The 26,792-nt window shown below is 37.2% G+C and overlaps 1 protein-coding gene across 1 annotated transcript in view; it reads right to left on the bottom strand.

Moving 5' to 3' along the window:
* fbrsl1 (fibrosin-like 1) overlaps window positions 1-26,792 on the bottom strand; it is a 579,938-nt gene that overhangs the window by 70,411 nt on the left and 482,735 nt on the right. The window contains 1 exon segment of the mRNA XM_056457467.1: window positions 6,439-6,487. Coding sequence (XP_056313442.1) covers window positions 6,439-6,487 — 49 coding nt within the window.

Here is a 26,792-nt window from a genome sequence, read left to right as displayed (position 1 = left end):
GATTAGCAAACCAGAAATCCACTTCACAAATGGCTTTTCACCACAATCTTCCTTCGCTATCCCAGCATGCCCTGGGTTTGCCTAACAGACCTCACACACAAAATGGGTGCGTCACCGCTTCACTGATGGGTAAAATGAAGAGGAAAAAGACCAAACCCCCCTCACAACTATGCTTAGTGCCTCTAACCTTATTGTGCTGCTAGCAGATGCTGCACACTGTTCTAGGACCAACAGTCCCCTTATGTAGCTTTGCATTATTATTAAGTCTGGATATGGAGTAAACAATGAATGTATCATATTTGATGGATTGATTGACAGAGTTAGAACAACAGAACAAGACTCTATAGATGAACTAACTTTTGTTGGTATGAATTAAGTCTCTTCATTCAACCCTGGCACTGATAGATGGAGAGCAACCCTTTCAAATTTGACTAAAAACACAGCAACCATGGCAATTACGTACAGACAGATTACAGTAAAACTAAACAGCTGTTTGGCTGATACCAAACTTGTATGTTACCGCAGTACTTGACTGAGGGCACAGAATCAATCAAATCAAGAACCAGCTAACACGAAATCTGTTTACAGAAACAAAGACACATGCATATTTGCGTAAGCAGCACCACATGCATGCCGAGGTATTTCCCTGTAATGCAATTCTCGAACGCAAGACGTGAGCCAAGCGAGTGATCAGTCTGCCAGAAGTTCTCCAGGGCAGACCAATTTGGGGATCAGAGCTGAGCGAGCTTTAGATTGGTCTCGGCGGACGTACTGTAATGGGACACATATGCTCCCATACCCCCAAAATCTAGAACAACAGCCTGGAGGAATGGTGCATTCCATGGAACAAAGTCTGGATAACCCAAATTCAACAAACACAACACAAGAACAAGGGTAATGATACTGAAAGGTCCTTGCCAAATACTTTAAAAGCTTTTATCAGACCAGTGATTACGACAACTGCAAAATCAACTGAATAGGAGTGTGTCTCACTGAGATACAGGAAATAAAAAAGGTAGATCCTTAACTAAACATTCTAGGCCTCTAAGGCTATGTTTATATGACAACGATTTAGCCGACGTACATGTAGCAGACAAGTTTTTACCATGCTGTAGCAAGTGGGACAGGGCCGAGAGCCTTGAGCGTACGAGGCATGGTGGCTTGAGTGCTAACTGCTGACACCTGGACCCGCCACCTGTCTCAAATCTCACGGAGGAGCTCTAGATGATAAAAGGAGATACCGCAATGGAAGATGAGAGAGGACCATTTTATGTGTTTACTTTTTCTTTCAGTTTGAAGAAACCCCGCCTGGACCCAATTCGGAGGACTCACACTTGTCAAACCAACTGGGAAGCGTGCCTGGGCACGGTTTGGATAGAATAGTGTGAGTGCACCCTTACATCATTACACATGCGTTTTAAAAAATAAATTATGTTTACATGCTAGTGTGTATGCATAACTTTGCTGTGTGTGTACGATGGGTCTCCAGATTTAGTTGTGATGCCAAGTAAATCTACAATTTACTGTTGAACTAGGAAACACTTAAGCAACAATAACACTACCATGTACTCACCATTGTTGTGTGTTTGTTCACGTTTGACTTTAATCTACATCTCCCTACTTCTCTAAACACGTACTATGCATGTGCATCCCAGGTAGCAAAGAATTCTGGTCAAGATTTGGCATAAATCTGGCACAGTAGGTATTCATCCGGCACTGGCATACAGCATGTGGGCCAAACAAAGCCCTGGTTTGGCAGAGGTGGCACTATCTTTAAGGCAGGACATGATTCTTTGGCCAGATGTCAAAAGTAGTATTTGGCCCTGAGGTTAAAAACTGATAAGTGGGCCTTGTAAGTTTGACCTATCATGACCCACATTTAAAATACATTTTTATTATTTTTAAATAAATAAAAAAAAAATCTACCAATCAGGTTGCTTCGAGAAAAAGCATGCCCATAGCATGCCTAAGGCACAATGATTCATGGGTTTATCAGTTTCATTGCAGTAGTGACACACCAACATATCTGGCCCAGTTCAGGCTCAGTTATGGGTTATTAACTTGGCTGAGATATGGTCCTTGTCTGGAAGCCAGACTTGGTCCAGTCATGTACCGTAATTCACTGCGGCATGAGGGCCAAGCAAAAGCTAATTGTGTGGGTCAGAGCTGGGCCTGAAATATTTTGCTATGTGAGATGGTGTCATCATTATCATAGACTCTTGTTTTCAGGTGTTTACATGGACATGACAATTCAGCACTTTCAGAAAGTTCTACTTTGCAACCCATTTTCAGATTTTTGCATTTTCAGTCCCAAAAATGCTGTTGTGTAAAAGAACAGACAATACACATGAAACCTTTCCAGGTTTTGGCTAAAAACATTGTTGTTTAAAAGCCCCTTAGCCTTTAAGGGTTCTGGGATCAATCAAATTGGAACTGTATTAAAACAACTGGATATAAAAGGCCACAAAGTTAAACTATCATGAAACTTAATGAATATGTAATGTAATATAATGTATAAACCAAAAGTGCTTCACAATCATGGGGTGGGGGGTGGGGGGGCTGCTCTCCACACCACCACCCCACCACCAGTGTGCAGCATCCACTTGGATGATGCAATGGCAGCTACAGGACAATGGCTATTGGTGGAGTGGAGAGACAGTGATAAAGCCAATTCGGTGAATGGGGATGACAGGGAGGCCATGGTGGATGCCGATGGAGGGAATTTGGCCAGGACAACGGGTTACACCGCCACTCTTTACTAGAAGTGCCATGGGATTTTTAATAACCACAGAGAGTCAAGACCTTGGTTGAACATCTATCTTGAAAGACAGCACTCGATGACAGTAGAGTGTCCCCTTCACTTTACTGGGGCATGAGGGCTCAAACGGACTAAGGTTGAGCGCCACCTGCTGGCCTTACTAACACCACTTCCAACAGCAATCTAGTTTTCCCATGTGGTCTTTCATCCAGGTACTGACCAGGCTCAGCCCCGCGAAGCTTCATTAAGTTACCGGTCTTGGGCTGCAGAGTGATACGGTTGTGGCACATATCAAAGACTATGACGTCTGAACTCAAAGTACTTCAACCATCCAACGTCTTCAAATGCTAAGCAACCTAAACTGGAACTATCATGAACCATGATGAACTATAACAGTTACAAAGTCTGAACTTGAATTGGTTATCACAGATTATGTTCTCAGAAATGAAATTATTGTTAAAAATAACCGATTTCAAAGGTCATGCATTCACTGCAAGATAAGTAATCTCTACAGATTGGGTGTCAGTTTGCTTGTACAATATTTATTCCCTGCAGACCTAAATCACTTAATCCACATATACCCACTCTTAGTTTTACAGTCTTTTCTAATCCCAATCTGGCACTTCTATCATGCTTTCTCGATATCATCTCTGTTATCCCTAGGGGAGCTTGTTTGTTTGACACATATTAGCAGGGTTTTAAGAAAGATTCTGTCTGTCTCGCTATCAACTGTAACACAGATTACAGTGCCAGTAACATCAACAACAACAACAACCTCTTATGTTTACATCAGAAGTGCTCAAGCCATGTGCTCTGATCTACTTTTATACATGCCAGATGTTGCGCAAGACTTTTCCTATGGTTATGCCTGGAAGTCATACACATACTTGCATAAAAATGACTTTAATTTAGACCCCGACAGCAGTCACAAGTTCTACTCTTCCTCTGAGCTCGACTTGTCTCCTCTCGCTTCCTCTTTTCTGTGTTTTCAGAGAGCGGCGGGGCAAAAGCTCTCCAAAAGACTCATGCCGGGCACCAGAAGTGTGGCATTAAACTTGACATCTCCTCCGCACTGTGCAACAAACAGAATTCGTTTCACAACTTAGTTCCTCTACAAAACCTGGATGTGAACCAACTAAAAAAAAACTTCTGGGTCTGACTTCCCACTGCTCTCAGCCAAAGATTTACTGCTCCTGGAAACAGTCAAAAGTAGCTCAGATCTGCATTAAAAGCAAACCCCCTGCCAGTAGCCACTTGAAGATGGGTCAAAAACATATGGAAGCAAATAAGCACCATCTCACCATTTTATAAACTCACAGAACTTCAACAGGCTTTAAAGAGGATTACAGGTCATCTGAGATTTGCTGTCTGGTATATTTAGGTCTAGAGAAATAAACCCACCCCTCGTAAACTTAACAATCTCTTCTTATGAGCCTGCCAGCCCATGATTTGCAGCTACCACATTTATCATTATGTACTTCTACATGAACATGTTAGTTTTTAAATCATCCTTATCCAGAGTCTACACTTTTTCTCTCCAAGAGTTTGAGGGATAAACATGTCTTTGTAATCATATATTGGAATCCTCCCATACTCATCAATGCAAACATATATTGGTTTGCCATCTTTTATGGCCTGTTTACAATGAAAGGGTACCCAAAAAGTGGTACAGTACGGTTCAGTATGCTTTTATGCCTGTTTCCACTGTCAAAAGGCACCAAAAAGCCATACCAAACCATACCGTACCACTTTTTGGGTACCCTTTCTAAAGGGTACTTAGCACAACAAAAGAGTACCAAAAAGCAAAGCTTGACACGCAGCTAAATGCTATTGGTTTACGGAGATATGTCACTAGCTTGTGCACAAGAATGAAAACAAAGGAAGCACCATTTTTAAATGCACAACAGAGATATTACAGCGTAACAATATATACATATAATAATTAGCCATGGTCGACCCGAGCTTTTACAAACCTTGTCGTCATCTTGATAAGCAGCCACAAAGCCAAGAAGAACAGCAGAGTCTGCCCTCCCTGTGTCCTGATGCTGTTTATGAGGCCGTCTAAAGGGCAATCATTTTCACTTTCTCGAAAGAGCTCGCCGTGTGTCTATATTTGAAATAACGAACTTGAGTTGATGATGATGATAACATGCGCGTGACTATTGAAGTGTTTCTTACACCCGATCCTTTCAGAAACGGACAAACGCGAGAGTGAAGCGCGAAAAAACTAAAGAGAAGCCAGAAAAAACAAAGGAGCAAATGATTCTTTCAGCAACCTAAAACATGGACAAACTGCTATGATTAACTATTATCATCACCTTTTGGACGATTATGAACTCGGAGTGATGGAATTACAGAGGTTACATGTGCTGGTGAAGATTAAAGATACAGATGAGAGGTTTGCACCTACTGTGGGCTTAGTTTTGTGTTGTTTTTGAAGCCAAATAAGGACTAAATGTATGTTGCGTTTGTTTTTTCTTTAATTGGTAACATATCGGAGACTGTAAGGAGCTGTAACATTGGTACCCTTTTGACAATGGAGATGCAAGCCTGATGAAGGTGACCCATACCGAACCATACTGTACCACTCAGTGGAAATGAGGAATTAGTAATTTGTTGTTGTTCTAGTTCCAGCTCAGTTACTGAGACAACAATCTAGTTCAGTGTTGACATTTTGTGAAGCAGTGTGCTTTATAAAAAAAACTATAAAATCGAGATGCATGCTTTCAATACACACATTGTGCTGCTGGATAAAATTCACGTCATGAACACTGTACACCTATTCCAGTGCAAGTGTAAAAATCAAAGTATACTTTGGACTTAAGATAGTAGATGGATAAAAGATGAGTATCTCTTTGGCTCTGAAGGCCAAAAACCCTTCAACATCCAAGAAAAGAAAAAATGAGAAAAGCACAACTGCATCATTCCGTCAAGAGGAATGTTACTCTGGCCAATAAAGTATAGCTCTGTGCTCATAGTGGCTTTTGAAAACACCTTATCAGGCTTTCAACAACATTAAAACATTATCAACCAAACTACAGACTGGAATGAGAACGGAGCTTCTTAGAATGTACAATAATGTTTAGTAGTTATGAGATTTGCTACAGCACAATACGCATTCACTTATCTTGAATGTTAATTGTCATCTCTGAGATGTACTTAGGCATGGGCCTGTATAAGTTTTGGACGGTATGATAACCTTGCCTAAAAATATCATGTTTTCACAGTATCACAATATTGTGATTACTGCTCTAAAATAAGTTCTTTTTAAAAGTCAGGGTAAAACAACAACTTTTTACCCCATTGAACACAATATATTTCATTTTAGGAAACATTTATAATATTTTGGAACAGTAAACATGTCAGACTAAATTATTCAAATAAATAATTGACTTCTGATGTCTTCATTGATTTCAAAACACAGATTTCTTTACAACACATACAAAACCTTACACATACCTTAGTAAAGGTATATCGGAAAATTTAGCCATTTTAAAACTTGACTTTCCTAAACCGCGGTAAACCTTGAAACCGGTAAACATCTCATGCCTAGATGTACTCCCATTTTAAAAGCCATTTTATAAATTAAATTAAAAGTAAAACCTCTAGAACATCCAATGCAGGCAAAATGACCCTTGGAACACTTATATAGTACCCACGATAAATATTCATGCTCTTACCTTTAGGTGCAGTAGGCGAGAAAAGCTTCTCTGATCCTACATCGGATGCCTGCAAAACAGAAGTGAAACATAATTAGACCATGTTCAAGAAATGAACCTTTTGGGGGTGTAAACACACCATCATTGGGCCACACAACCCTAAAAACAACTACTACAAACATGGACCCTACAAAGCCAACAAAGACAATACAATAAAACATTGTGCAAAATTTGAGCCCGCTTGTGCAATTTTCCACATCTCTACACTTAATGATTCAACAAAAGCGCAGTGATGGTTGGTGACATCACAAATCCTATCCGCAGATTAGAGTTGGGGGAAAGTAATCTTCCGACAAAGTGACTTAAGTGCTATGCAGACTAAACATGAGTGTGCTTTTCCTTCCTCTCCATGTACCAGAGCGTGTAGTTTCTGGCAAACGGCAAGAAAAAGAAAACATGCCATGCTCTTACAAAAACACACAGTCATTGACAGACAGGACATGGGGCTCTTAACGACCAGAAAGAACTCTTAAATTCTTCACACACTATACACAGGGGTACCAAAGAATGCCAGTGCACACATTCCAGCTGTTTCCATGATCAGAGCAGTCTATCACTACATACCGCACACTATGGATTGAATTCAGAGAGAGAGACGTAGTCTTAAATTTTAGCATCCATCCATCCATCCATCCACTGTAGATCCATCCATCCACCATCTATTCATTCAACTCCTGCCTTTATCCATTCACCTATCTATTGCTCCATGTGTATTTACTTCTACTAAACCTCCATATATCCTTCCCTCTCCATAATCCATCCATCCATCCATCCATCTATCCATCTCCACAGTGAATCCATCCATCCACCATCTATTCATTCATCTCCTGCCTTTATACATTCACCTATCTATTGCTCCTAGTGTTTGCACTCAACTAAACCTCCATCTATCCTTCCTTCTCCATAATCCATCCGTTCATCCATCTATCTATCCATCCATCCACTGTAGATCCATCCACCCACCATCTATTCATTCAGCTCCTGCATTTATCCATTCACCTATATATTGCTCTATGTGTATTCACTTCTACTAAAACTCCATCTATCCTTCCTTTTTCATAATCCATCCATCCATCCATCCATCCATCCATCCATCTATCTATCCATCCATCCATCCAGGTAGCTAGTATAGATCGAATAGTAAATGGTGACCTGACGTCCTATTAAAAAGTTGAATATTTCACCAGCACATACATTAAATACATAAAAATAAATACATACTATAATAAATAAAGTATATTAGGCTTTCATTTAATATTAATCGACTCTGAATCTGGACTGCAACGGTATTCAATTCAGACACAACTCCATTTTTTATTGCAAGCTATGCGTCAAGGATTCAAATTGTGGATTTCCTTCATTGATAAATGCATAAACTTTGTAAATCAACAGTTTAGTTGTTTGTATTTTTGTAAAAAAAAACAAACAAACAAAAAAAAAAACAAAAAAAAAAAAAAGAATACGGGCCGAGATAAAATCGAAGAAGAAAATATTCAAAGTTTTCCTGCGTGACTCATAGAGTGATCCTACGAGGCTTCATGTGATTGAGCGGGCGAATCACACGTGCACCAAAGTGAACATTTGAATGTATGAAGTTGTCGGTCTTGCAGAAAAAAGAAAACCTACTAAAGAATAGACAGTTCAAAGTTGAATGGGCAGACAAGTACGTGTTTATTTTGCCACAAGCCAGCACAAAGCCATTCTGCTTGATTTGTAATCAATCAATTGGAGTTGTAAACAGTGGAAATGTGAAACGTCACTAAGAAACGAAACACGGACAATTTTGAATGGCAGTATCCACAGAATACAGGTATAAGGACCGCTAAAACACTAAGTTTTTACTGCACACCTTTTGTATTTTTCAGCTTTTTTTGGAGACAGGTTTTTTTGCATTGGTGCAGTGATTTTTAATGCCCACACCTGACCCTACCCCTCACAGTGACTTAACTAGCTCCATTGAGTGCATTGTGTCTGACATGTCATCTCTGATATGCAGTCTTGTTCAAAAATGCACTTATGCTAGTGGTTTTGCCACATTTGCATTGTATTTAATGTGTTTTGAATGCAAATGCCACTTTATTTAAAGAAAGATAAATAGTGTTGACTTGTGATGCACATTATGGATGTTTATTATAAACAAGTTATGTAATATCAATTATTCCAGACCTTTGACCTTAATAAAAATTCAGATTTGAACCTTTTAATGTAGACATTGAGAACCCCTGGTTTATACACTCTATATTTTGATTAGATTTTATTTTAAAAAGCTGAAAACTATTGAATTTCAAAGTATTATGGAAGTCAATATTTACAGGTTTTCAGCTTTCTTAATTTATTTTTATTTTTTTGTTAAACAGTCTGATTTGTAACCAATTAAGGCTGAGTAAATGAATTTTCAGTTTTGGATGAACTATCCCTTTAGTGCACTAATTTCTTATGCAAACGGACAACAGTGAATCTTGCTTAGCCCAACGTTCTAGCTCCATTAATAACTTGCTCTTTATAATGTGTACTCAGTCTAATATGAGAAACCTCCGGTGAGACCAGACCCACGACGTGGCATAATTTCAGAGACCTCCGCTGACGTGAATCCTGGACTCCATTAATAAAGAGCTCTATTTCAGCCCCATAATTCACCACGTCAGGGGACTAATTTTTCAGCAAGCGGGCTTTTTCGCTACACAAGCGCTCTCTGTGTTTGGAGCGCTGGAACACTTTAACTCGCACACCCGTAGGATTACATGAAAGAAAAGAGGTTCAGATGAAACTGGGCCCGTAGCATATGCAGAAAGCCTCTGGTTTGGGCGAAGACTGTCGTTAACGTTCGTTCGGCGCATGCCTTTAATGTTGAAACGACTTTCAATACAATGATCCGTCTTTGAAAGGTATTGTTATGAGAGCTTAACACAAGAAAGAAACTGCTAGAGCGTAAAAAGAGAGAGAAAAAGAGAAATTTATGGCGGCTGCGTTTCAGTGTTTGTATTTTTTAACCAGCGAGCTGTTCTTTAAACTGTGTCCCTATAGGCTGGAGGTCAAAAGTCACTCATAACAAATTCTCCGCACTTGATGCAGGAGGCCCCGAATAGTGATTAAAGGACAGGGTGATCAAAATGAGCAGGAAAGGAGAATAGAGAGAGAGAAAACAAAGCAAAGACCCTGGCCTGCTGAAGGAAGCAGAGGGGCTATAACCATTTCAAAACGGAGGAAATTGAAGCCACATTGCTGGGAGCCAAACAGCGTTGGCGGGGCCACAGGAGGCCTGACCCGAGAGGACGTGTGATACTGGATCTGGAGGCAGAGAGGCCGGGTCTGGGACTCTGAGATACCAAAACAGCCCTCAGTTCACTTCTCCCATTGCACTCATTAATAACTACGGGCTATGATGCAGCCTGCTCTGGACCACAACCAGACTCTCACAGGAGCCACTGAGGAAAAACGCAAAGATGGACGGCCAGAAGGGAGGGAATGAGGGAGGGAGTTGGGAAAATAAAAAAAGGTCACGGGCATGTGTTGAGACCTGCTGCCTACAGCTGTAAAGTGCCACTGGAAGAAGGAACGGGAAAGGGAAGATTCATTCCAGTCAAAGGGTGCTAAGCTGTAAAAATAAACAATCGTGACAGTCGGTTGAGTGAGCGCAGACTACACCAAACAACTGAGCATTTTACTGCCTCTTCTGATGCTGGATAACAAGACTGATTTTACAAGCTGGACAAAGCTGAAATGATGAATAAAGAAAAGGAAAATGACTGTTTTTCATGATTTTTTAAATGTAATTTGATTGTTTATTCACATGCTAATGAAATTTTTGGGGCCTGAAAATAGACTTAAAAATGAGATTTAAGGGCAACTTTCTAAAAATGATACTATGAAAAGATGCAATTTTGTAAAACCGTTACACCAGGTGTATTACTTGAATAGTCTAGAGCAGGGGAACCCAAACCTTTTCGTATAAAGGGCCAAAAACCAAATATTATTATGAGCCATGGGGCGAAGGTAAATATACCAAACTATATTACATTAAAGAAGCCATGGATCATTTCCTAATTTATTTAATAATATTTAAAAATAAATAAAAAAACAATACTAATCGTATTAACTAATGCAGCATAACTTTTAAAATGATAACTTATGGCAATAAAAACATAATAGTGGAGTTCAATGCTGAATCTGCCTTTGACTTGATTTGCTCACTAAAATCTCTCAGCATTGTCCCCTAACCATGAGGTATGTACATTTAAACTAAATCTGATTCATTTCATTAATTCATTCATTTTCTTTTTGGCTTAGTCCCTTTATTAATCTGGGGTCGCCACAGTTGAATGAACCGCCAACTTATCCAGCATATGTTTTACGCAGTGTATGCACTTCCAGCTGCAACCCATCACTGGGAAACATCCATACACACTTATTCACACAAATAAATCTGGTTGACCATTTTAATGCGGCAGGTCAAACCAAACATGAGTGTTTTTGTGAGTCTTTTACACCTGGAGTTTTGTGTGTCAATTTGCACACTCACATTGGCGCCCTTTAATTAGTCAAGGTGTTAAACTTTAGTGATAAGTGCATGCAAAAATTGAGGATTGCAGGACAATATGTGAGCTGGGGTTGCACGATACTGGAATTCGGTACCAATCAATATTGAGTTTTTAAAAACGTCCATTTCCCGCTAACATATGAGCTCTACTGAGCACTTTCTTAAACAGTGCTGATTTGCCATTGCGCTCACGTGCTCAACAGAAATGACTGTGAATGGCCGTGAAGGTCATCGGTTCACCAAACTCACCGCTGTTTACTGAGTGTAACCACAGATACAGGGACACTGGAGCAGTTTAAAGCTGCGATTTATCAGCGGATCGCTCGTTTGTCAGCTTATAGACAAACCAACTGATTCACTAGGTTAATTAGGTTAATTAGGCAGGTTAGGGTAATTAGGCAAGTTATTCTATAATGATGGTTTGTTCTGTAGACTATCGAAAAAATATATAGCTTAAAGGGGCTAATAATTTTGACCTTCAAATGGTTTAGCCATTTGGCATAGCCGAAATAAAACAAATAAGACTTTCTCCAGAAGAAAAAATATTATCAGACATACTGTGAAAATTTCCTTGCTCTGTTAAACATCTTTTGGGAAATATTTAAAAATATCATCTATTCTTGCGATGGCAATGTTGAAATTTCTGTAATTTCTGAATCATGATGAATACTGAAAATTATTTTGGTTAATCAGAGTTCTGATACTTTTTAAAAGGTCTTCAAAGAATACAGTACGATTTTTTTACTTTTATAAACATCACTTTTGATCAATGTAAGTAGTACAGTCTGTGATAAACAGTAGACCTCAATGAACAGATACAAAGCCCAGCAACATATTTACTTGAATAAACCACTGAAATCCATCACAGAACCAGCAAACTGCTTATTTCCTCCCCGCTCCTCCCTCATCACGCCCCTCTGTTCACCTCTGACACCCGCGGGTTCAGTGCCAGGAGAGGGTGGCACAGCAGAGCCTTGAGAGAGAGAGAGAGAGAGAGAGGTGTGGCACTGGAGCAATGTCATGCTGCCAGCAGCGAGCAGGATGGCCAGATGGCATCAATTATCAGAGAGAGAGAGAGAGAGAGAGAGAAAGAGGGTCAAGCTGGCCTGAAGATCTCTGCCACACAGTCCTCTGATTAACCTGACAACAATGCCATGACCTCTTCGACAAAACACTGATTTTAGCATGTGGATCAGACCCGTTTTATCACTACCCTCCTCGGTTTTCCTCTGGCCCATCAGCAATCATTCCTCACTCATCTTTTCTCTCCTTTCTAATGGCAGGATGTTGTCCAGAACCTCGCATGCTTCTATTTTCTCTCTGTTTATGTAACATCATGTTGAAGAGGGTTCAGCAAAGGGCTGATAAACATCTCAGTCATCACCCTCTTAAAAACCCACATCAACCTCAACATTTTGCTTGTTTTTTTTTTTTACTGAAATGAATGTGGACTGTGGATAAGATACTGTTATACAATACATTATGTGAATACTTGCATTGTGTAAGTGTTTGTGTGCTTTGACTCTTTTTGACTGTGTGGTTGACAAATATCCAGTAAAAAGCTTTTTTGTAAGACAATTTTGAAAGAAAAATAGATATATTTATGTGTTTATTCATTTATTTCCTCGCGGTGCATCATGGGATAGCGTGGCGACCATCCGATGCACACTACAGAAACTTGACACACTACTCGTCTCGCATACTGTTTTTAGCGTACTATTTAGTATGAAAGTATGTGATTTCGTACGCAGCTGTGTAATCTATATCAGGCCCATAGCCAGAGGGGGTTCAGGTGGTTCGAAAGACCCACCCCCCACTGATAAAAGGTCCAGAATTTATCCCAAACATGAGCTAATTTGGCTTATTTTGACTGCTATGCTATCATACATTGTGAAAGCATCAAAGAAGGCTTCCAATAAATGCAAACAATTATAGTTTAACGTCCAGTTGTGCAAAAAACAGAATCTGACATAAATAAAAAACATTGAATCTTGGACCTAATTCTTAAAAGAAAACAAAATACCTATAAAAAGGTTTAAAGCACTAAAAGAGGACCTTATTAAAGTTCATTTAAATACTAATTAGGCTATTTTTGCCATCCATGAACTTTCAAAATGTTTTTTTTTTTTACAAAAGAGATTAGAAAAAGCATGAAACTATGTACTATTCATTCATTCATTCATTCATTTTCTTTTCGGCTTAGTCCCTTTATTAATTTGGGTTCGCCACAGCGGAATGAACCGCCAACTTATCCAGCATATGTTTTACGCAGCGGATGCCCTTCCAGCTGCAACCCATCTCTGGGAAACCTCCACACACACTCATTCACACTCATACACTACGGACAATTTAGCCTACCCAATTCACCTGTACCGCATGTCTTTGGACTGTGGGAGAAACCGAAGCACCCGGAGAAAACCCACGCGAATGCAGGGAGAACATGCCACACAGAAACGCCAACTGACCCAGCCAAGGCTCAAACCAGCGATCTTCTTGCTGTGAGGCGACAGCACTACCTACTGCGCCACTGTGTCACCCAACTATGTACTAAATATGTTTTTTTTTAAATATTCAGATGGACAAATTCTGACTGAAGAAATTTGAATATTTTATTTGATTTTTTAAATATTTAGCAAATGTTATAATCATCTGACAAGCTAATCCAGCTAAAAATAGTGCTTAAAATGTCACTAAATAAAGTATTTAAACCTCATAATTAAATAGAAAAGAAGATGAATAACTGCAAAAAGGTCTACTTTTTGAGACAAAAAGAACCACCCCTTTCACCAGGCTGGCTACGAGCCTGTATATGTGTCATCTCAGATCCTAGAAATAACGAGTAAAATTCTCCAAAAAGCGGAAGACTTGCTAATGTTCTCTTTTTCACCTCCATGAGTGCAGTGTAGGAGAAACACCTGAAATTTCAGAAAGCTCAAATGCTGCTTTCTAGTTCCCCAGGACTGCGCTTGCCCGCCGCTGCGCCCATGCAGTCATCCAGGCATACAAGCTCCTGCTAATGAAACTCCAAATTAATTATCTTCCCCGTGTTTGTCCTTCTCTCTCTCCATCTCTCTCTCTCCTCCTCTTGCTGCTCTGCTTAATGACCTCCTACATCCTCGTTTATCATGAGCGGCGCTACATCTCCCCCCTCGCTCTCCTGCTATCAGCCGCACCGCACACACACCGCCTCCAGTCCAACAGGTGTGTGTGTGTGAGAGTGATTACAGCACGCACACACACACACACACACACACTCCCACACCAGCGCATTAGACATGCATCTGCACCTAAAGCATCATTAAGATGATAATGTATTCCACTGGGTGACCGTGCAAAATGCAGTCCTACCCACAAGTCTGTGCTGCTCGCCGCGAGCGCCTCTTTCCACGTCAGCTGTGATTGGCTGAAGGTGGAGAACTACTTATCTGCTGAACTCTCGCTTGGCAACAACACGATGAGAAGCTGATGCTTATGTGTGTGGTAATTCTGTCACATCAAAATTGTATCAAATTATATCGTAATATTACTAAAACTACTAATATTAACAATGCTAAAAGCAAGAAAAATATTTATTACTAGGGGTGTGACGAGACGCTTACTCTATGAGATGAGACGAGACACGAGATTGGGTTCACGAGAACAAGACGAGTTGAGATTTTTACAGTATTTTAGGATCACATAAACTAGAAATTCCAAGAGTTCAGTCAAAGCAGAGTGAATCGGCTTTCAGCTACTACGCCCCCTGCTGCTGGAATCAGCTTCCAGAAATGATCAGATGTGCTCCAACATTAGGCACATTCAAATCAAGACTGAAAACACTGTGCTTGGCTGTGCCTTCACTGAATGAGCACTGTGCTACATCCGACAGATCACACTATTATGTTTTTCTCTTCTTTTTCATTCTTTTATAACACATTTCATCTGTTTTTATGCTTATTTATTTTATTTACCATTTTTATTATTTGTTTTTATTTTTCTTATACTTGTTTCTTTTATTCCTGTTTATGTAAAGCACTTTGAATTGCCACTGTATATGAAATGTGCTATATAAATAAACTTGCCTTGCCTTGCCTATTTTAAGAAATCTTCAATGATGAAATACATGAATAGAAAATATTTTATTCAACTGAAAAAATAAATAAATCATATATTACAAAACTATTTAGGTGCTTTTCTTAAATCAACTTGTAATGAATGTTATTTTACTTCTATTTTTTACTGCAGAATATTTTGCTAATGTATAAATGAAAATAGATTTTTAATCAACTGAAGAAAAAAAATTATTAATTAATAAAAAAAATAATAATAATAAAGAAAAAAATACAAAAAAATTATAAAATGTAACTCAATTCAGGTGCTTAAATAAACTTGTAATGAATGTTATTTAACTTCTATTTTCACTGCAAAATATTTAGCTAATATATAAATGAAAATAGATTTTTATTCAACTGAAAAAAAATAAAAATAAATAATAATAATAATAAAAAAATAAAAATAAATAAATAAATAAAATAAAAAATAAAAATCACAAAATGTAACACAATTCAGGTGCTTTTTTAAATCAACTTGTAATGAGTGTTATTTTACATTTATTTTAATGAATTGTGCCATAAAGGACATGTGAACACTGCAAAATATTTTGCTAATATATAAATGAAAATAGATTTTATTAAACTGAAAAAAAAAATAAATAAATAAAAATAAAAAAATAAATAAAATAAAAATCACACATTGCAAAACTATTTAGGTGCGTTTCTTAAATAAACTTGTAATGAATATTATTTTACTTCTATTTTAATGAATTCTATACAGTTAAGGACATGCGAACACTGCTAAATATTATGCTAATATATACATAAAAATATATTTTTATTCAACTGAAAAAAAACAATTATAATAATACTATAATACATTATAATATTATATACTATTACTCAATTATTATTATTATTACTCTCAACACTAATACATTTGAAATATTAATACATTACTACAACTATTACTACTACTAACAATGTATCATTATTATTTTTATTATTATGTTTATACTTTTTATTTTTTTTAAGCTTGAACTGTCCAAACAAATGTGCAAATCCAATTTTTTTCATTACTTCAGCTTTTTTGAGACCAAAATAAATTAGAATTACATTAGATTAGATCCATACTAGTATATATTTTTCCTATTATGAAAACCAATGGCTTCTCTGTTCAGAAGATCTTTATGTTCAACAGAAACTGTTGGTACTCATAAAGGTTTGGAACCACTTGGGAGTGTGTAAATGTTAAATAATTTTTCCTTTTTCCGTGAACTGTCCCTTTAAATAACAAAAATAAAACAGAACACAGATGATTTTATTAAGGTTATACACGCTGAGAAGCTGAAACAGGATCACAGCGCAGCTCCTGAGGTTTGAATATCTAAAAATCGCCTGCAGTTCTTGTGATCGTGCTCCTCTAATTCACCCTTCCTTTCGCAGTTACTTCATTTACATTTCCACCATTCTACTCGCGCTCATCTCTCTTCATTTATCTTTCTCTAGTAATCTTCCTTACCCAATGTCTTCCTTTATTCTGTCTTTCTCGCTATAATTTAATCTCTTTTGCTCACACATTTTTCCATTTTTTTCATTTTTGCAATCGTTTCCCCCTGATATTTAAGCATTCGTAGGCTGTTAACACTGAAGCCAGTTGGTGCGAAATACAAATGAGAAGCTATCTAGAGTTCACAGGAGAAAATGAGAGGATATTATTATAGAGGCAGAGTAAAGCTGAAGCCAAAAAAAAAACAAAAAAACGACACAGGGTCACAAATCAGCTTCCAGAGCCTAAAACATGGCCAGGAATAAACGCATTATAAGAAACAAGGTAAAAACAAAAAGAAATCTGTTTTAAAATGAACTAGGGATCACTGGTATACTACAGCGCATCCTGAAAGTATTCATAGCGCTTCACTTTTTCCACATTTTTTTATGTTACAGCCTTATTGCAAAATGGCTTAAATTCATTTATTTCCTCAAAATTCTACACACAATACCCCATAATGAAAATGTGAAAAAGGTTTGTGAAACGTTTGTGAAATGTGAAACTTTTTTGAAATTGATGCAAATTATTAACAATAAAAAATCTAAAAATAACATGTACAGAAGTATTCACAGCCTTTGCTCAATACTTTGTTGATGCACCTTTGGCAGCAATTACAGCCTCAAGTCTTTTTAAACATGATGCCAAAAGCTTGGCACACCTGTCTTTTTGAATTTTTGCCCATTCCTCTTTGCAGTATCTCTCAAGCTCTATCAGGTTGGATGGGAAGTGACGGTGCAGCCATTTTCAAATCTCTCCAGAGATGTTCAATAGGATTTAACTGGGCTCTGGCTGGGCCACTCAAGGACATTCACTGAGTTGTTGTGAAGCCACTCCATTGATATTTTGGCGATGTGCTTTGGGTCATTGTCCTGCTGGAAGATGAACCATCACCCATGTCTGAGTTTAAGAGCACTCTGAAGCAGGTTTTCATTCAGGATGTATCTGTACATTGCTGCATTCATCTTTCCCTCTATCCTGACAAGTCTTCCAGTTCCTGCTGCTGAAAAACATCCCCACAGCATGATGCTGCCACCACCATGCTTCATGATCAAGGCCCTTCTCTCCCCAGTGCTGGTGGTTCCAAACATCTTCCACTTACGGATGATGTAGCAGCTGTGCTCATTGAAACTTTCAGAGCAGCAGAAATTTTTCTGTAACCTTCCCCAGCTTTGTGCCTCGAGACAATCCAGTCTCTGAGGTCTACAGGCAATTCCTTTGTCTTTATGCTTGGTTTGTGCTTTGACATGCACCGTCAACCCTGGGACCTTATATAGACAGGTGTATGCCTTTTCAAATCATGTCCAATCAATGGAATTGACCACAGGTGAACTCCAATTTAGCTGCTGAAACATCTCAAGAATGATCAGTGGAAACAGAATGTACCTGAGCTCAAATTAGAGCTTCACGACAAAGGTTGTGAATACTACTGTACATTTGATTTTTCAGGTTTTTTTATTTTTAATAAATTTGCAACAATTTTAAAAAATCTTGTATCACATTGTCATTATAGCGTATTGTGTGTAGAATTTTGAGGAAATAACTGATTTTACTTTATTTTTTGGAAAAATTTAAGCCCTATGAATACTTTCCGGATGCACTCTAATTAATAATATAATAATTATTCATATTTATTTAACATTATATGACTAGAAATTGTGACGTAGTAAGCAAGTAAAGTTAATGACAGCCTGTGTATGCAGATAGCCTCACTGCTGGTTCCTCAAACAGAGTAACTTGCACGGAAAGTAGTCGTAACAGTTTATGCCAGGGGTGTCCAAACTTGGTCCTGGAGGGCCGGTGTCCTGGACGTTTTAGCTCCAACTTGCTTCAACACACCTGCAAGAATGTTTCCAGAAAGCCTAGTAAGAGCTTGATTAGCTAGGCCAGCTGTGTCTGATTGGGGTTGGAACTAAACTTTGCAGGAGTGTGGACATCCCTGGTTTATGCTCTTAAGCTTCTCCAGGGAAGGTTATGCTTTTGGATTAGATCCCTTCTTAATTAATGTATGTCTTAATTTCTCTATAAACACTATCATAAAATAATGGTGCATTTTTAGGACTTACTTCATAAAATGCATTGCATATGCAAATTTATTATAGAAATACTCCTTATCATAAAGCAAGGACGCAATATCATCAATATTGAAGAAATATTTAATATTGAACAGAAGTCATGCTCTGCAACCTTATATCATAGTAACAAATCACAAAGCTTATGATTATTGGCAGATGTGCAACAAATAATGTGCAAATAATAGAATTTATGAATAACAATATCCACAGTATTGCAAAATCAATATTGTGGCACAACATAATTCACGTTTATACCGGTATAACGCTAACCGCTAGTTTGAGTAAATCTTTTGGGCGAGCTTTCCCTTTAATTTCAACTACAAATCATGGACTTGTGCGATGTGTGTTTTCTCATGCTCCTGGGTGACAGACAGAAGCCACACAGAGCCTCTCCCAGGCCTCCGTGTCTTTAATCTGAGAGCGGGAGAAGATAAAACACGGCTTATCAGTGAAGGAATCAGAGCCTGTTCTTTAGCAGACATGCTGCAGATACTGATCTCAGTCCAGGGTTTCTTACTCCTGCCAACAGCACTGAGATAAGGAGACTAGCAGAGAAAGAGGGAGAGATAAACAAGCTTCCATTCGGGAGAACCGGACACTTCCATTAGATGCTTATGTCATTCAATCTCAAGTAGTGGAATATCTAAAACTCCACCGAAGCTGGGAGAAAGCGTCAAACCAAACAACTAACAATCTGAACAAACTGTGCTGCAGAGCAGAAATCAACCTGTTCACTGCTCAGCTAAAGCACTTTCAAACTGAAGAGCATATGTGATGCTGAAAAATGTGCATATTTTTTTAAATGTAGATTAGACTAGATTCAACTTTATTGTCATTACACAAGTACAAGGCAATGAAATACAGGTTAGGTCTAACCAGGAGTGCAATAGAAGTAAGTGTAGGATATAGACAAATTATCAAGTGCAATTATAGAAACACTATGGTAATATTTACAGATGGATGTACTATGAACATTATATACAGGTTGTATTGTCTATAAACAAAGATTTACATTAGATGAATATATGTACAGGTTGCTATTAATAATCAGAGGTATGCAGATATTTACACACGAGCATAATTACAAATGTGTATGTGCAGTGAATAAGTACAATCCAAGATGAATTACTGCAACAAAGTGCAATAAATATGTATAATTTTAAATGTGGAAATATTAAATAGTGCAGTGATTATGGGGAGTATAAGTTATGAGGAGAGTGTGGGGGTGTTTGAGGGGGGCAAAAGAGTCAGTGCGGGCATTAAATGTATTAATTAAATGAATACATGTGTTCATATTCTTTTCGGCTTAGTCCCTTTATTCATCAGGGGTCGCCATAGCGGAATGAACCGCCAACTTATGCAGCATATGTTTTACGCAGCGGATGCCCTTCCAGCCACAACCCATCGCTGGAAAACACCCATACACTCTCATTCACACACATACACCACGGACAATTTAGCTTGCACAATTCACCTGTGCCGCATGTCTTTGGACTTGTGGGGGAAACCGGAGCACCCAGAGGAAACCCATGTGAACATGGGGAGAACATGCAAACTCCACACAGAAATGCTAACTGACCCAGCCGAGGCTTGAACCAGCAACCTTCTTGCTGTGAGGCGATCGTGCTACCCACCGTTATGCCCCAATGAGCAATGAATATGTACAATTTCATATGTACATTATTAATATTAAATAGTGCAGTGATTATGGGGAGTATAAGTTATGAGGAGATTGTGGGGGTGTATGAGGGGGGCAAAAGAGTCAGTGGGGGGCATTAAATGTATTAATTAAATATAATTTATATTTTTATAACATTGTTTATATATATATATATATATATATATATATATATATATATATATATATATATATATATATATATATATATATATATATACACTGGCGATCAAAATTAGAGAACAATTTATAAATAATTGAACAATTCTGAAATAACGTCATCTTCACTGCTCAACAGTTGAAGGAGTTTTTGTCCCGTCTATACCATGCTACCAGAACACCTTTTCCACAAAAAAACTAAGGCATTTCAACAAAAAACATTATTTTGCAGAAAACACACTGATCAAAATTAGAGAACACTTTCAGATACCTCCCAGTTATTGGTGTTAATCTGGCACCTGGTGCTAATTTCACCGATTATCTGTCAACCCCTATTTACCTGGCAGCCTAACTTTCAGTTTCACTGACTCTGCAAGATGGTGGGCCATTCTAAAGTGACTGAAAGCCTCCGGCAGCAGGTTGTCCAGATGAAAGCCAAAGGGATGACCCTATCAGCCATAGCAAGACAAGCTGGTCGTTCCAAATCTGTTATTTCAAGAATATTGAATCTTTACATCATCACAAACTCATTCAAGTCCCCCAAGAAGGCTGGTCGTCCATGGAAGACAAATACAAGAGAGGACAGGATACTGCAGAGGATCTCAATGGCCAATCGTTTCCACACTGCAGCTGGAATTGCTCACCAGTTCAGCGCTGAACAGGGTAAAGATCTATCTCGTCATACAGTGTCTCGACGTTTAAGAGCATTTGGACTGAAAGCCCACTCTGCAGTGTTCAAACCTCTCATTAGCAGGAAGAATCAAAAGGCTAGACTAAGCTTTGCTGAGGAGCATGTTGTGTGGACAGAGGAGAACTGGTCCAAAGTTCACTTCAGTGATGAAAGCACGTTTAATTTATTTGGGTCCGATGGGAAACATTATGTTCGGCGAAAAACTGGAGAAAGACTGAACCCAAAGTGTGTAAAGAAGTCAGTAAAAAGTGGAGGAGGAAGTGTCATGGTTTGGGGTATGTTTTCTGCAGCAGGAGTTGGGCCTCTTATACAGCTACATGGCAGAGTGAATGCAAATGTTTATCAGAACCTTCTTCAACAACATATGGTTCCTTCCCTGCATTCATCACCCAATCAGCCCGCAGTATTCATGCAGGACAATGCTCCATGTAACACAGCAAAATGGGTAAAGCAATTCCTTGAAACTGAAAACATTGAAATTATGACATGGCCTGCCCAGAGTCCTGAACTCAACCCAATAGAAAACCTCTGGAAAATCCTTGGCGACAAAATTATGGCCAAGAAACCCACTACAGTCACTGAACTGTGGAGGAGACTGGAAGAAGAGTGGACCAAAATCACACCAGAGCAGTGTGAGAGACTAGTGCTGTCCTGTGGCCGCAGATGTGCTGAAGTCAGTCAGAGCAGAGGCCTGTACACTTCCTACTAATTGCTGATTGTTGTAACCTTCAGAAAAATTTGCTGTAATCTTTTTCCATGCTACAGTCATTGTTGTTCTCTAATTTTGATCAGTGTGTTTTCTGCAAAATAATGTTTTTTGTTGAAATGCCTTAGTTTTTTTTGTGGAAAAGGTGTTCTGGTAGCATGGTATAGACGCGACAAAAACTCCTTCAACTGTTGAGTAGTGAAGATGACATTATTTCAGAATTGTTCAATTATTTATAAATTGTTCTCTAATTTTGATCGCCAGTGTATATATATATATATATTCCTGGAGGGCAGCAGGTCTGCACAATTCTGCTCCAACCCTAGTCAAACACAGCTGATCCAACTAATCAAGGTGTTCAAGACTACTAGAGACTATTAGCCAGGTGTGATTTGGAGGTGGTTGGAGCTAAACTATGCAGAGCTGCGGCCCTCCAGGAATTGAGTTTGAGACCATTTTTTCATGCATTATAAAATATTATATATTTATATAATTTAATTTATATTTATTAAATATAATTTATCATTTATTTGTATTTAAATAAAAATATTTAAATGTAAATAAAAATGATGTAAATAATAATATTTTATAGATCATTTGCTTTCGTTTTAATAAAAAAATCTTAATTTAAATTTAATTAAAAATATATTATTTGTGGAAAAAATATCTTGATTTTATAATATAATAATTCATTATATTATTATTATTAATAATGTACTCACACAAAATACATAAATGCAATCATAAAATATATGTTTTTTATTACACTTGATACTTATATTTATATTTTAATTTACTCAAACGACCATGGTATTGTAAGACATTAAATACCACAATAAAAAAGTGACATATTTGTTCAACTAAAACAAACCTGAAATAATTAAATAAATGAAAAAGGTGCATTTATAATATAATGATCTAAAATGTAAAAAATGCAATGTAATTTTTTTTTAAATACGAATTTTAATTATTATTAATACTGTAATGTAGGGGGGACACGGTGGCTCAGTCTGTCTCCTCACAACAAGATGATTGTTTTGTTTGAGTCCTGACATTTTATCTTGCCCATCAGATAATGCTACCAACACTGTATTTGAATGGTTGTAAGGTTGGGGTTAGGTATTAGGTAGTTTAGGGTGATATTACAGCTTCATATCACACTACTCCACATTAAAATTTACATTGGTAGCAAAGTCTGATGGGTAGCATATTGCGTCATTTAAATCTGACAATCTGACTAGGTAGGAAAAATTGACAGAACACCAGCTGGGTCTGCTGGCATTTCTGTGTGGAGTTTGCATGTTTTCCCAGTGTTTGCGTGGGTTTCCTTCAGGTGCTCCGGTTTCCCTCACAGTCCAAAGACATGCGCTATAGGGGAATTGAATAAACTAAATTGGCTGTGGTGTATGTGTGTGAATGAGTGTGTATGGATGTTTCCCAGTACTGGGTTGCAGCTGGAGAAGCATATGCTGTGTAAATCATATGCTGGATAAGTTGGTTGTTTATTCCACTGTGGTGACCCCTGATGAATAAAGGGACTAAGCCGAAGGAAAATGTTTGAATTAATGAATAATACTGTAATGTTATTCAAATACTGAAAGTAAACTTGCTGATTCTTTGAAACTATGGGTATCAACAATTCATAAGTAAAATTATTTCAGTATAAATCAAAAACCCATGACCAGACATTAAAAACATGCTTTCCTACAAAAAAACTTTGAATATTAGAGCAAGTATAGCGAAGAATATCAGAGAAAGTACCTTAAAGTGATAGTTCACCCCAAAATCTAAATGTACTCCCTTTTCAACAGAAGAAAGAAACTCATACAGGTTTAGAACAAGTGTACTGTCCCTTTAAGAGACGATCTCATATCGCATAGACCATATTTCAGTCTCTCACTGCCTCATTTCTATTCATGTCAAATTAACCATTACATACCCCGACTAAGGTCTACGATACAGACTCCCGGTTACACACATATATACGATTCTTGTGGGACGGCTTGAAGCGCTTTTCAGTGTCGTCCTTGTTCACCTTGTTTTCTTCAATGAGAAACAGCGTCTGAGTCATTCACTACCTCAGGCAACAGAGCAAAGGAGAGCTGCGTTTTCTTTGCGGATCTGCTTCGCTACAAGGGAAACCCATCGAGGCGCATTGAATAATTCATAAATAATAAAGGGTTTGCACCCCTCGCTGGGCCTTCATCTGCAGTAGGCAGAAGAAAGACGGGATGTTGAGGATTGTTCGACTCTTGTTAGACAGGAGCTCGACCACGGCCTGCTCTGCCAAATACTGACACTTTTAATGAGAGGGAAAAAAAATGACAAGCAAAACGCCCTGCTTTCATCCATGCACATTTTACATGAATCATCCCTGTGTAGCACAAATACACATTGGGCCAAAATAAGCAGACATCCTGACCTGAATCAAGGGTGCATTTAGGACCTGAAAACTTGCAGCCCTAAAGATAAACCAGTTTTGGTTTTTAACATTCTGATTGCCAATTTATTTATTTTTTTACAAGCAAATGAGCCAATTATGATGCATATTTCTGATTTCTTTTTTTATTAAAAGTAATTTTGGCCACCAGTGAGTGCGTATTCAAAACAAACAAAGGCGTAGTTTGATGATTCCGTGACTGAGTGTGGAATCCTGAGAGTTGAGGGAGTTGAGTTCATTACATTCGGTCACACAAGATACCGTACATGTCACTAGTTAAAATGGCTTAATTCTCTAGATTTGAACTGTTTTTTGGAGGTGAGTAACATACACAAAAAATAAATAAATAAATAAAAATTTTTGCTGTATCTTTAAACCAGGGGTGTCGCTAGACCCCAAATAAATCAGTTATTAGAAATGAGTTATCAAAAATATTATATTTAGAAATGTGACAAAAAAAATTTCCTTTCCGTTAAAGAGATATTGGGGAAAAAAATAAACAGGGGGGCTAATAATTCAGGGGGGCTAATAATTTTGACTTCAACTGTGTATATATATATATATATATATATATATATATATATATATATATATATATATATATATATATATATATATATATATATATATATATATATATATTTCCCAGCGATGGGTTGCAGCTGGAAGGGCATCCGTTGCGTAAAACATGTGCTGGATAAGTTGGCAGTTCATTCCGCGGTGGCGACCCCGGATTAATAAAGGGACTAAGCCGAAAAGTAAATGAATGAATGAATATATATTTCATAACTATAAATAGAGAAATAAAGTAGAGAATAAATAAAAATCAAGTTCTACACAAGTGCACTGCCCAACAATATCAGTCAAATCATTCTAGAATGATCAAGTCACTCAAAACAGATCTCTTCAAATTAACTGGAGAAACTTCCTCTATTTTTTATATCATAGAGAAACCAAATACCACAATATCAGTCTTTCCCAATATCATGAAGTCAGTAAGCCCATCAAAGCAGACCCGACATAATTCATGTGGGCACAGCCGAAAAGTTGTAGGTGAAAGAAGGAAATGAAAAGGAGACAGAAACTGACGGTGTGCCAGAGAATAATCCCCCACAAGCCCTCGCTGCACAAACAGACATGGACTGTACTATATAAAGGCAGCTCACAGTTGAGCCAGGCTCCTGTTGGGACGGGACGCACCACATTAAGTGGAATTTACTTTTAAAGCAGACACCCCTGCTCATGTTACTGTGCACTGTAATGCTATCCCTGTGCCACGGCCTCTCGACGGGTCAAAGAGACTCTGCTCGCGCCTTTAAAATCACCTCACAGCTCCTCTGGCCTTAAAATAGAGGGCAGAGAAGGATGAAGGAGCCCAGCGAGTTATACCAGGGGTATACTTTACATGTATTGATATACATGTAAATTAATAATTAATAATAATAATATTAATAATAATTAAAAATAATAAAAATAATAATGACAGAGAAGGATAAAGGAGATCAGAGAGTTATACCAGAGACATACTTAACATGTATTATGGTACATGTAAAATAATAATAATTAATAATAATTAATAATAATAATAATAAGAAGAAGAACAAGAACAACAACATCAACAACAACAAGACAGAAGGATGAATGAGACCAGAGAGTTTTACCAGAGACATACTTTACATGTATTATGCTACATGTAAAAAAATCATGAATATTAATAATATTGATAATAATAATAATAATAATAATAATAAATATCCTTAAACTACAAAAATATAAATATTTTGATAATAATCTAATAATTATAGTTATTATTAATTTATTATTATTAATAGTTAGTAGTATTAAAATATTATTAATTTAAACAACAACAACAAAAACAACAACAACAACAATAATAATAATAATAGAAATAATAATAATAATAATAATAATAATAATAGCAGTAATAGTATTTATCCAATAGACCTTTATTTGTGCTTAATTGTTCATGTAAAAAAAATACATATTATTATTTAAATATGTAACAGTTGGTTTTAAATAATAATTAATAACACTTAAGAATAACTTTGCACATAATTTGTAATCACTGCAATACATTTAACATTATTACTATTATTATTTTAAAATCATTAGTATTATTATATGAAAATTAATGTTTCTAATTAATTGAAAAGCAATTATCAATATAAAAAACAGAATAGAAATAATTATATAATAGAAATGTAATGATAGAAATGTACTATAATAATTTATAAATAATATAAGTTATTGAAAAATAACAGAAATTATTATTAAAATATGGATTAAATAAATATTTAGTAAGAAAATATTTTATATTTAAGAATATAGCAACTAATGTAATTCACAACACAAAACAATATGTAACTACATTATTATTATTATTATTATTATTATTATTAGGCCTGCATGATTAATCGATTTTAAACCG

Source organism: Danio aesculapii, chromosome 5 (genome assembly GCF_903798145.1).
Source record: "Danio aesculapii chromosome 5, fDanAes4.1, whole genome shotgun sequence".
NCBI classification, from domain to species: Eukaryota; Metazoa; Chordata; class Actinopteri; order Cypriniformes; family Danionidae; genus Danio; species Danio aesculapii.
Note: the sequence above shows the minus strand (reverse complement) of the source record. Positions and strands in the feature narration are given on the sequence as shown.